At 39.3% G+C, this 13,022-nt stretch overlaps 1 protein-coding gene across 1 annotated transcript in view; it reads left to right on the top strand.

Moving 5' to 3' along the window:
* Positions 1-1,642, top strand: part of RGS7 (regulator of G protein signaling 7) — a 239,595-nt gene extending 237,953 nt beyond the window's left edge. Inside the window, exon 17 of the mRNA XM_053972664.1 lies at positions 401-1,642. Coding sequence (XP_053828639.1) covers positions 401-562 — 162 coding nt within the window. The 3' untranslated portion in view covers positions 563-1,642. The remainder of the gene's footprint in view (positions 1-400) is intronic.
* Positions 1,643-13,022: the final 11,380 nt, after the last annotated feature.

The raw sequence follows: 13,022 nt of genomic DNA, 5'->3' as shown, positions 1-13,022 counted from the left end.
TGGATTGCAAGAGGTTATTGTGGCTTTTCTACCATTAGCAATTTTTAAATCGAGAATAGATGTTGCTGGGTTTTTTTTAATCTAAAAGATTTACTCAAGTTTAAACTGGATCAAATTCAAGGATGTTCTGTCTCCTAAATTATGTACTTAGGTGACCACAGAGTGACTCCTGGTTTTATAATCTGAAAATCCTATTTCTCCGACAAATAGGGCTGGAGGAGCTTTCACTGTAATTGATGACTTGGATTCATGGATGCACGCTGTTTACTGGGGTCAGCACCCACCTTTCTTCCTTCTGAATCAGCTCACCACTGACTGTCCAGGCTGCAGAACTGCACTAAGCAGACCTGTCCTGTCTAGCCCAGGGATGCTCTTTTTTCACTTATTTCTCTCCTCCCAGGCTGGAACGCCACATTCCTTTTTCCGAGGAGCCAGGAGCCACCTTGAACCGGGAAACTTCTGTAGCGCTTTGAGAGTAACCATTCACAAAGACCTTACAGCTCTGAACTACAGCACGCACAAAGAACACTTTTTTTCTAATAACTACAAAATGCTGCAATAAGCTTTGCTCCAATGAAACCTCTATTAGTGGTAGTGGAGCTTGGTATGTTAGTGACCAAGGATTTGACTATCAAATAATTGCAATTATATGTTCTTTCCAAAACAACTTGCACTATTTAAGAAGAAAAACAAACTCCAAACAAGCTGGTCTGAGGTTTTGAAATATTCAGATGCAGAGCTCCAAGCTTTAGCCATTGGGGTACAGTGCAAAGTGCTGCTAAGCAGGCAATAGGATTTATTGCAGTGGCTGAACTTACAAATACAGAAAGTTCACAGAAAAGCCTGCTCTTGTGAACTTTCAACCAGCATTTGCAAACTAAGAACCCATAGATTACTTATATAATAAATGGATACATATCTGTCCAAATGTTTAATAAAGATACTATGTGAGAAGCATGTAACAAGTCATTTTCCTCTGCAGTAACAATATATTTTTTTATTGTATACAGGACAGTCACAATAGCAGTTTAAATCTTCTGAAGTTTCTGTGTTCAGAAGATGATATTTTGACAACAATTATACCCAAAATACAGGTATTAGAATGGGAATTTTCAGGTCAGATGAGACTAAAATTTGGTAATGACTGAATTCTCTTTAACTGTTATTGATATATATGCACCATTTAAACAAGACCTTGATACTAAAAAGTAAACTGAACGGTACAATATGATCCAGTAAAACCTGTTTTTATAAGTGCTCTTTGTACCCTGGAAGACACGGGGATGGTGATACTATTGATTTTCAGAGGCCAGATCACCTGTTTCTGGTTACTTTGGCTAATGGAGTGTGCTTGGCCTGGAAGGGAGAGCACTGTTTGGCCACAGTTGCCATGCACCCTTACAACTGCCTTCTCCCCACGTGTGCTCTCTCTGGCTCCCCTGCAAAGCACCGATCAAGTGCACGAGTTACATCTACACCAGCACAGTAACGATGATTTTCATTTCCCCACTGCTCCCAGAGTCATGAACATGATCTCCAACCCCCGGCAGACGCTTATTGCCCTATTGCCAGCACGGCTGGCTCCAGGTCTGGAAGTCTAGTAAGAGAGTTGAAAGTATTGTTTCTTCCACATGCACTCATGTTCCAGTTGCAACTCAAATATATTAAAGCAGTTTTGTCTCTCTAAATGTATCTTCACATATCTGTGTTCTAGATTTATGCTGTTGCCAATTCACTTTACATTTTGCATTATACCAAATGCCTACTTTAACTGTGGGTATTTGGGGTTGACAAGAACAGGAGGGAAGTGAGGAGAGGGAAGAGATTAAAATGACTTGTGGGTGTATTAGTAGGATTTCTAAATCTGGGTTTAAGTCTACTGAATCTTTGGCAGCACAATTTCCATCTCAGAACTGGAGTGGTGGGTGCCTATCAGGACTGGGTAGCTCCCAGGTTGGGACCCCATTCTCTCCCACTGGCACTAACGACACCTGGAGCATGAGGTCTGCTGTTCTGTAAGCACGAGTCTGCTCTCTTACCTTGTTTGCATCTTTTCACTAAAGCACACACAGAGAAAGTGCTTCTTTTGAGTCTACCTACTTCATCCTCAGAGGATGCAAAGATATCTGTTCTTCTTGCAGCCAAAAGACTCTCAAAGACTTGCAGTTTTGGAAGAGGTAAGTGATGGAGGAGATGGATCTGCAAAGGTAAGGAAGACCATTCCTCAGAGCTAGAAATTACAGCACAACTCTTGTTAAGTTCCCAAGCTCCAACTTTATGGATTACAGTAGAGAACCTCTGCCACACTAAATGCTGCTTTACTGCTGCTATCTGTATCAGACAAGGAGATTCTACAGTACTTCCAAGATACCACTTGCCAAAGATACCATTCCATAGGATACCACTCTATAGTATGCTATTAGAATAACAGAAGGTGAAGCCAGGTGATGAAAAACACATTTGTCAAGAGTTTGGTGTGAAAGACATCCATCCCTGAGCTGTCACGTGCTGTAGTATCTGTTTTACATTCCTACACAGGGTTTTGTAACAGTGAGAGGAAGTGGTCAATCCTTTCAAATTTGAGAGAGCTGTGCTGGCACTGATTTCTGTGGCTGCAGTCATGTGTCAAGAGATTATTTGTGCTGGCACAGTGTGTTCAATACATGTCTACATTCTTGATACTTGAATCTCAAAAACTTCACTAGAAGAGATGCCAGTAAACTGTTATTTCCTCTAAGTACCAGTTCTCTGTAGATATAATCATAGTAACAGCCATCACATTTGTGCTAACACTGGCCAGCAAGGATTGAAATCTTAGCCCTGTTGAAATCTTTGGTAAAGATTTGGCTGAGAAGTGTAAATAGGTTTCCACATTAAAAAAAAAAAAAAAAACAAAAACAAAACAAAACAAAACAAAAAAGTATGGAAGGAAAAAATAGAGGTCTGTATAATAACAGTAAAATGTTCTTGATTTTCAGCATCTTGGATATCAATGTTCTTACTCTATAAAAAGTTCAAATTTGTTTGTGCTCCAAGGAACCCCCCCCCAACAAAAGTTCATTCCTCATTTTCATATCTACCTCCAAAACAAAATTCCTGTCAAGACTGTGTCTTAACAGCAGAACTATAGCCCAGCTAGATACCAGACAGCCCAATGAGGGTTGATGGGGCAAGTCATATGCCATCTGAATTCCTTCTGGTGAACGAAGGAATTTTGTTCATGTTGTTAAAAGCTGATGATGTCCCAGAGGGTATCCAGCCTTCAGACAGGAAGTTTCATCTTTGCAAATGTGATCTAACAGGTGCCCTGTGCTAATCAAAACAAGTTTGTTCCTTGGTTTTAATTGATTTTGGAAGCCAGCTCTGTAAAACAAAAACCTGTGGCACCAAATATCTAAACCATGAAAAACACTGTGAAGCATCAGGTCCTCGACCTGATAGCCACAGGAAAGTCCAGACTAAATGTTGCCAAAAGTTGAGTTGAACATGACTCATCTTTTTGATGACCTTAGGAATTACTATTAGCATGTTACACACGGATTCAAAAATGCTGCCAAAAATTAAAGGTTAAGTGAGATTTTTCCATTCTAGGCTCTTTACCTATTTCCCTTTATAATTATCTTTTATTTATTCATGATGCTGATTTATTTTAGTTGCCCATCTCTGATTCGCTCAAAAACGTGAGCAGCATGAGCAACAGCAGATGGCAGCACCAAGCTGCTGCATCGGGGCTGTCAGCACAGACAAGGGGAAAACACGAACTGAGATGAACAAAAGTTTCGGAGTGTTTGCTTTCAGATCTTCTTTTCTCCCATTCCTTTGGATTTAATTTGTTTTCTTCCGGTTTTTCTACTCACTGTTGGAAACATAATCAGGAAAAGAACAGCAGATGAGGAAAGTTGCTATGTCAAGTTGTCCTGTATTGATTTAGTAGAAGATGGTAAGACCTGATGTGGCCTGCTGAATAGATGACATGAGGTTATGGCCTAGCCTACCAGCACTTCACGTCCTATTAAACACTCCACAGGGGCAACATCTGGAGGGTTAAACAGCTGCTGGGTAATGCAATTTTAAATACCACTTCATCAAAGTAATAGACTCCACAGGACCCTCTTGAGATCTGTACACTGATGTGTTCCAGGCTTTGTGTGCTGCAGCCCTTTTGTGTAACATATTAAGGAGACCCTGATACCTCTCTCTTTAGCAGAGTGATAGAACCAAGGTTTGCAAATTCATCCATGGAACAACGCCTTGATGAGCATGGGATCAAATATATGGCCTTTGTGGGTTTTCTCTTTTTTTTTTTTTCCTTCCTCAAAGCTTGATATTTGGTGTACCCAAAATTACTGTAAGCTAAAGAAAAGATTTAAGAAGAATAGATTTACTCTTGAGTCTATTTTAACAGCAATATATGAGCTTCCAGAGGAGATCTCATCAATGCTTTCTGTTCTCCAGGATAGTTACAGAGGAGTGAGCAAATTTGCCTGTGCTCAATATAACCAGCCAAGCTTTCAATTTGAATAACAAAAGGATTCCTCACGCCCTTACCAGACGTGGCTCCTCTCCTGCATTCTTCAAATATAATCCCTAGCTCCAGCAACACAAATCATGATGGAAATGTGGTCTCCAATTTGGTTGACCATGGAGGCTGGTGCCACCATCTAGCTGTGAATCAACACACCTGACAGTAGAATGACATGCAACTTTCCAAAATAACTCCTTCCATTTTTTCATAGCTGCTAAGGAACAATTAGGAGAAGTTCCATTAAATAATTAATTAATCACTTCTGTCACATTGAATAATTAATCACTTTGAGACACAACAGCCCAATAACTTTTTATATTGCCTGCTAAGGCAACATTTGCTTTCTGATTCTGCATCCAATGAAACCCTTAGCAAACACAGATCCCTGCTCCTGGGCAGGCAGAATTTGATACCTATCACTGATTGAACTTTGTCACTACCAGGAGCATATGGAAGGACAGTTGGTAGCTCCTTTCCAGGGAGAAAAGCATAGGGTAAAACTTGCAGCCAGCGTGAGCCAGCATCTTTTGGCCAAAGTCAATGGAAAGTCTTAAGTTCTTTCTGAGTGAGTACCCGCCCTTGTGTTGTCCTTACTTGGGCATCCTTCTCTCTGCTATACTGCAATCATTTCAGATTAAAGGGCAGAGGAAAAATCCTCAATTACCTGCCATAGTTTTGGTTGAGATATTCTGGGTAATTTTCTTTGTGATGCCTTTTAAAGAGGAATGTAGTCATAGAGGAGCAGGAGGAGTTATGAACCTTGCAATAGCTACCACTGCCATTTTGTTTTTGTTATTGGGTACTTATAAACTTTGGGATGTTAGGGAAAGACCAGAGAAATGGCTTGTTTTATCTCTTTCTCTACTGAGCTATACAAAACAATCTTCAGCTACCATGTCAACAGAGGCACAGCCCTGAATTGTCTCTGAAGTGTGTGCTGTAGCCTCACTTGACATTCCTGCACAAAGTATTTATATCAGGCAGTACTACCCACAGGCGATTCTATTAGGTAACTATTCTTTGGAAATTGTAACATTTTTTAATGCACATATATGAAGGATGCCCTCCTCTCACTAAATTAGCTTGTGGTCTATGCTTTAGAAACAGAATCTATTAAGAATGCAGGCATATGAGCTACTCTAATTTACTTACAGAAATTATTTTCCCTCACTCATTACTGCTGAGGACACCACGGCTGCCCTCCATCTGTGGAGAGGTCTTCATAAGAAAATGGGGAGCAGTAGGGAAACAGCATGGATTCTCCAAAGAATGCATTAGTTTATTTATTTATTTCAAATGTCTTTCATGTCTTGGCTTTGTGCATCTTTTCCAAGAAGCAAATGCTTCACAGATGGAAAGAAGCAATTTTCAGTTGTAAAAATTCTAAACAGCTCAGGTGAAATGAAAAACAGAGCTTCCTGGACACATGCCAGCTTTTTCTTTTTATTCTTTTTCTTTTTATTCTTTTTCTTTTTATTCTTTTTTTTTTTTTTTTTTTTTTTTTCTTTTTTCCCAGCCTCACTTTGATAGTAAAAATATTCACCCACCTCCAGACTTTATAGCATGAGAAATGCCCTTCCTGGGGTCTAATCCATGCCTGAGGTATCACTGCAGATCGATCAGAAAGGAAGGCTCTTATTTCCACACAGACTTTACACATCTGCTCTGATTTTCTGCAGGGTGGATCCTCAGTAACCCTGCTGCAAAAATTGAGTCTTATATAAACCAAGCTTATACTGGCATAGCTCCTCTTCTGCTACATTGTTGTCAGGAAGAGGTCTAATTTGTCCACTGATACTCTGTTTTCTATAACTTCATTACGTTAGGTAATGAAATTAAGGTAAAAGATCATAGTCAATTAGTGAGAAAGAGTAATGAGCTTATTTTTTTATTCCTCCTGCTGATAAAACCTTCAAGGATTTATGGCAGATCAAATTAGCAGGAGCTTTAGTAGATACCCTCATAACCTTTGGATACCACACACTGCCTATGAGGCAGTTAAATCTACTGCACACTCCCCCTGGGGAGCTTAATTCATCCTCCAGGACATCTGCCTTGGAGCCAGACACCTACACATCCATGGCCCCCCATGTGGAGACTGAAGCACAGCAGTGGACAAAACAGTACCTGCCTAGTACTGCTGGTGGCCATGAGTGTGGAGCTGGAGCAATCCCCACATGGGGCAGGCAAATGCAATGAGCAGAACAAGCAGAGGGCACAAGAGCAGCTTCTGGGTGCTGAGGGGGTGGGTCCAGTTTTCCCTGGGCTCTAAATTGTTTGGGACTCTCAGGATCAGAGACTAAGAAAAGTAGAGAAGGTGGCCTGTAATTGTTAGCTGCTGCCACGTCTTGGGGAACGCAGGTCTGACACACTAATGTTGAAAACTCAGTCACTGGCGCCCTTTAGATATTGCAGTGGATTTTACAATGCACATTTGACAAACATGTCGTGCGAGGGCCTACAGGAAGAGAGTGAAACACTCAGCAGTGTGTGCTGAATCAGGGTCTGAGTGTGTAATCCAAGGTTTTTTGCTATAAAGTCTAGGACATTCCCTTAAAAATGTTGAGTTGTGCAGGAAATGTCTGGTTAATTGTGTAACTGTTTGCAAGATACACAAACTCCTCAGGCTCTGACTCCTAAGTCTTATGACAATAATGCATTTTCTTCCAGACATGTTCAGTTGCATATCTGATACACATACTGCTCAGCCAAAATGACTTGTTAGTGATTTATTTGGAATATCCAGCCTTTACCATATGACATCACCTCCTCAACTTGATGAAAAAAAGGTTTAGACTGAATTCTTCTTATTAAAAATAATGGGGCAATGGTTTCTTGATGCCAATATTTACTGATATCAAAGAAAAATATTGTCTTGGTTATTTGTCTTAATTTAGCCCAAGCAGTACACAAAGCACAGTGTACAAAAACAATATGTTCCTTCTTCTAAACCAGATCATCACTTACTAATTGGTATATGATTTTAATGAAAACAGAGGCATGATTCAGTTATGCTTCATAAAAATTATCTCACTATATTTGTTTCTTTTCTTACCCTGATTGATAGAAAGGCCATGTAAAATTACTTTCTCTATCTGCCTTCACACAGATCCTCAGAAAGATTGCTTTTAAACTGTCCATTTATATAAAATACAGGAGAATAAGACCCAGATCCTTTGCTAAGTTATGTAAGAAACAGTTACATTATGTATAGGTAAGTGTATATATACAGGTAGTAAAATATGTACTCTGTGTGTGTGTGTGCATGTGTGTTCCCACACATATATAACTAATTTTTATACTTCAATTAAAGCTTATGGTTCTCAATGGTATTTGAACATTCCTAAAATTCAGGTGTTGGATAGGGATACATTTTACACAGGCCATTCAATGTATCTAAAGCCAATATAAAATCCATCCTAGCAGTGGGGCAAGTTCATGTGAGAACTGATATGCTAAGAGAGAATCCTTTGCTTATGACCATGGACCCAGAGGCAGACAGCCTTACCTTCCTGTGCCTTTTGCTCTGTTTAGAAACTCACATGGAATCCCAAGTGTTGCAAGCTCAAATAAAACATCAGAGAAAAATAATTTCAAGCAAGGACTGACATGTGAATAGCTAGAAGATCTTGTAAGAACTAGTCTGCTTCCAGCACAGAAAAAGAAGGCTTGAGCCCAGATTTTTTACTGAGGGCTCTAGGACACATTTGATGATTAATGAAACTGCTCCTTCTCTGTTACCTTTCCATTACTTAAGAAACCTTTATCAGAAGTTACAAATGCATTTTTCTCAGATCTTTCTACCACAGCACCACTCATTTACAGGCATTCAGCAGATCTTTGCTTCCACCTACATTGGGAAATTTCTCCTCCTGCCTCCTCTTGAGCAGTTCTCATTCCAGGCTCCTGCACCAAGGGGGGCTTGGTGCAATGGCAACCATGTTCTGTCAGTGGCGAGCACATCAAAACTCATGAATTGGTGACTCCTGAACTTCATTGACTATAAACAAGCCCAAATCCTGCCACACACATGCAAAACTAACTTTTAGCCATAGCTCACACACTGCTACTTTGGGGAAGGAGGAGGGAGGATTTCTGCCTGGTTGCCACTAGATGGAGTGAAGCTGAAACTGTAGATTTTATTAGTCTTGCGATGGAAACATGTCCTTTCCCTATATAGGTTTGTGGTTTTTGCTGTTTGGGTTTTTTTCTTAAATAAGTCTTTAAGTTGAGAACGAAGCCTGTCTGGTTCTGGAGTGAGAGAGCCCTGTTAATGTTAGTGCAGTTCTCCGATGTGTAACTTGGGTTCACGCAAAGGATTGATGACATATGGACTTTCTATGCTGTACACAGGAGAACAGAAGTCAAATTCTTCAAATTACTTTCCTTTCTTTGTCTTCCAGCACCCAATTCAGATGAGTAAATAATGAGTTTTAACTATGGAGAGAATCCTTGTGCTGTGACTACACAGCCACACAGGTTCTATCTTCAGGCTTCTAAGGCAGATCATTAATACCCAGTGGTGCTGACAACCTTCAAAGAGTTTAAGCAATAGCCCATCTTTCCTTTTTGTTTTTCACTCTGTTAGTCCACCTTTTGCAGTTGTCCTTGTGTGCATCTAAACTCCTGTGCTCTGCTCAGTTAATTACATACATAATACATTACATAATACATGGGGAAATCACGAGATATTTCTTCTTGGCATGCAGTATATTATCAGTCACTGTTTTCATAGCACAGCTGGTACTCCCCTATGTGCTCAGCATTGCTCTACTCCATCTAGGGGAGCTTGGTTATTGTTTTAAATGGCTGGTGACAATAAGGTAATAGCTACGGCTTCTCAAAATCTAGTACACACAGATGTGTACTTTGAAAAGTGCAGTGCAGTTTGAATGGTGAGCATACCTACATAAAGTTCATTATTACACTGTTGTTTTTTTAAATTATAACAAATCTGAATATGCCTGAAACAGTTTAAATCCCCGAAAGTCCAAGGGTATTTTAGGAACTGTTTTGCTTAGAGAATAGAATAGAATAGAATAGAATAGAATAGAATAGAATAGAATAGAATACAACTACTTGAGTTGAAAGGGACTCACAATGATCCTGCAGTCCATTAGCCTGACTAAGGGCTGAGCAAGTTTAACACATGTTAAAGGCATTGTCCAAAGCCTCTTAAGCACTGAAAGGGTTTGGGTGTTGAACACTTCTCCAGGAAGCCTATTCCAGTGTTTGACCACACTCTCAGTATCTACTAAACTCCTAAGAACATTTATTTCTTCCTACATTGTATTTGGCAAGAAAATAAGAATTTTTTTCATACTCTTCCTTGAATCTAAATTATGAGCTATTTTTTTACCCTTATTCCTTCTGAAGCAGGAAACATTACTACTTTACAAACTTTGAAGGCCTTCTATTAGGCAAATGAAAACCTTGCAGATCTCTGCTACTGTTAATACTCTTCCAGATAAGGATGTTACTTGAATGTTACTTCTTTTCCACCAAGTGAGGTTCCTTTTTACAGAGCTCAGTGATGAAATGATTTAAGGCAATAGCTGCTCAGAAATCCAAATACATCTCATCAAGAGCCTTTTAAAAGAAAATTTTGTTGAGGAATGTTTCTGCTTGAAGAATAATCTTGTATTTTTTTCCAGGGATTTTTGAACAGATTCAGAACAAATTAGAAACTTTGAAGCATTAATGTTTCTACTTTAAATATTCTGTTACTGTATTTTTCATATTTTTAAGAAAGCAATGAAATTACTAATTATAATGAAACAAGAGATTATAAATATAATTATTATTAATTGATTGATATTTTGACTCTAAAAATAATTTTGTTTGAGATTTTGAAACTGATTAGTGGAAATAACAGGATGGCAAAGAAAGCTGACATTTCAATGTAGAGTGCATCAATTTGAAACAAAACCACTGTTTCTGTCTGAAGGAGTCTTTCAACCTCTTTTACAGAGCTCCCCATGTCAAAGTCTCACCTCCCCATGTTGTGCATGCACACTTTCAAGTCTGACAGCATTTAATAATGAGGTACAGATTGTGAGATCTCAGTTGTGCAAGTAAAGCTGATTTCCATTCCAGGACTGGAATTGAGGTGGATCAGGGCAAGAACCAGACATCGTCATCATGGACAGGAGAGGAAGAGTGGGCAGGAGTATAGGAAAGAGACAAGGAAATGCACTAGCAGTCTAGGCTTATTGCTTCTGGGACTTCCAGGGGGAAAGGGAAACTGAGTGCAGTTGGGCTGCCTCCAGCCAGGATTATGACAAATTCCCACATCCCAGCTCTTCCTCCAGCAAAGCAGTGGAAACATCCAGTTTAGCCCTGTGGCACATGCAGTCTGTTTTCTAACCAAAAGGCATGACTTTCTAAGCAACCAAATTTTTCTTACCAACACTTTAAACTGGATAGAGCTGTGATATCATGACTTCCCAATTAGGAGTATGGCAAGGCTGTCCCAAGTACTACAGGACGTTTTGATGCAAAAAATAAAGGGTTCATTGACCATTCTTCACTAATAATTTTCTGATTATCTCCCTCTTCCTTGAAAATCCTGCTGGAGTATTGGTTCAGTATCATATTTTATGAACATGAGGTACATCAATAGCTCTTGAAATTAGCATAGGCTTTCTTTCAGGGCTCTCACCCATCTTCTAACTATTCCTCATCCTATTTTCTTCACAATAGCTGGCACCACTGCATTAAAAATGTGCTACAGAGAAGTTTATGATTATTTTTTGCTTTGGAACACTGACTGTAGCAATTGATGGAACACTGACTGTAGCAATTAGTATACGTATACATTTCTAATCTTCATGGGTGGGGGTGTCTACAACTACCTAACTTCAGTATCTTAAAAATCACATCAAATGCAAAAGACTTTGTGAGCTTTTTTGGTACTCAATGGAGAGAAATAAGGATGTTTATAGGGCAAATAATTTCTTCTGCTGCCGTATGTGAGCCTACAATACCAATAACTCAAGGGGTATCTTTTTCCTTCTGCCGGTCACAAAAGGGCACCTAGGTGAATAACTTAAAGTAGATAATTAATACTTTAGAAGGTAAAATTGTGCCAGATGAATCCCAACAACTATGTTGTAACTTTATCTTGCAGTGAAAATGGGGGTTTGGCAAGCAAAAAGCTCTGTATTGGAATATAGATATGCATATGCTAATGCATATGTATTTAAATACTAATGAGTCTATCCAAACCCCATAAAAGCACAACTATATTATTCTAATAGTATAGTAATTCTTTGCATCGACTACGTTCTTTCATTTTTCACCTGCCTTTCTATGTCTTCATAGTCTGGAAGATATCACTACCTAAATACTTGGTATGTGGTCATAATTTTTTAACTTATTGAAGAAAAACTATTTGGAAACATCTCACTCTCTTAACTGCGTACTGTTTGGCAATATTCTATAGTGCAAAAAGGGTTTTTAAATTAGGTTGCTTCCTGTAACTCATCTTATAAGCCTCAAGTCTTTATGTAGTTTTGCAGCAGTGAAATACCATTTCATTCCGAGGCTGTAAAGGAAATTGCTTCCTTAACTGTTGTTCAGGCAGGACCACCAAGCAAAGGGGAGAAGGGATCCTGCTGGGGGCTGCACTGGCTGTGTCTGAGGTCAGGGAAGGGGAAAGTGAGCAGCTGAAGCTCGTGGGCACAGTGTTTGCTCCCAATGTGTTTGTGCTGGGGAGCACAGGAGCCACAGCCTGTGCTCAGGACGGACACAGCTCTGGCAGTGTGTCCTTGCCATTCAAACCTGTTATTCAGCCTGCCCAGTTCTAGGCCTGTCCTTAGTCGTGAAGGAAAAGCAAGGAAAAGTGAAAGCAATTCTTTTTGATATGGAAAAACATCAGAAGGGGCCCGGATAAGATTAGAAAAACAATTTCCTTTGCTGACCATACACAAATTTTAAGCCAGGTCACCAAAGGTGAAATGTCACTACACCAAGTTATGTAGTTTTGACTTCCCAGTTAATCCTTATTTCAAGGTAATGAAACTTAACTGTCAGCTGGAATACCGTGTCCAGCCCCAGTATCTACACCTTCAAAAGGATTTTGAAAAATTGGAAAGCATTCAGGAAACCACTTCAGGAATGCTTTGAGAACTCTTTAATCCAGCAGACAAAGGCATAACAAGATCCAGTATCAGAAAGCTGTGTTTTGAAATATTCAGATTAAAATAAAGCTTATAAGAATTGCATAAGCAGGGAGGGACTTATTACATTGTCCATCACTGCAAATGTTTGCATCTAGACTGGTTTATCTGATTAAAAATATCATCATTTGCTTAGCTAGAACTATGGATTTGAGTAGAGAATTTCAAGATTTTTAAGATTCCTCTTGGACCTTGATAAGCAATAAGCCAATATGAAGTAAGGTACTTAATTTCAAGCATTATGTCTCATGTCTTCTCTCTTTGAGCATGCACTTAAAAGTTGGTACAACAGTTGCATACCCAAAGGAAAAGCTAAG

Source organism: Vidua macroura, chromosome 3 (genome assembly GCF_024509145.1).
Source record: "Vidua macroura isolate BioBank_ID:100142 chromosome 3, ASM2450914v1, whole genome shotgun sequence".
Lineage (NCBI taxonomy): Eukaryota > Metazoa > Chordata > Aves > Passeriformes > Viduidae > Vidua > Vidua macroura.
This window is presented reverse-complemented; position numbering and strand designations above follow the sequence as displayed.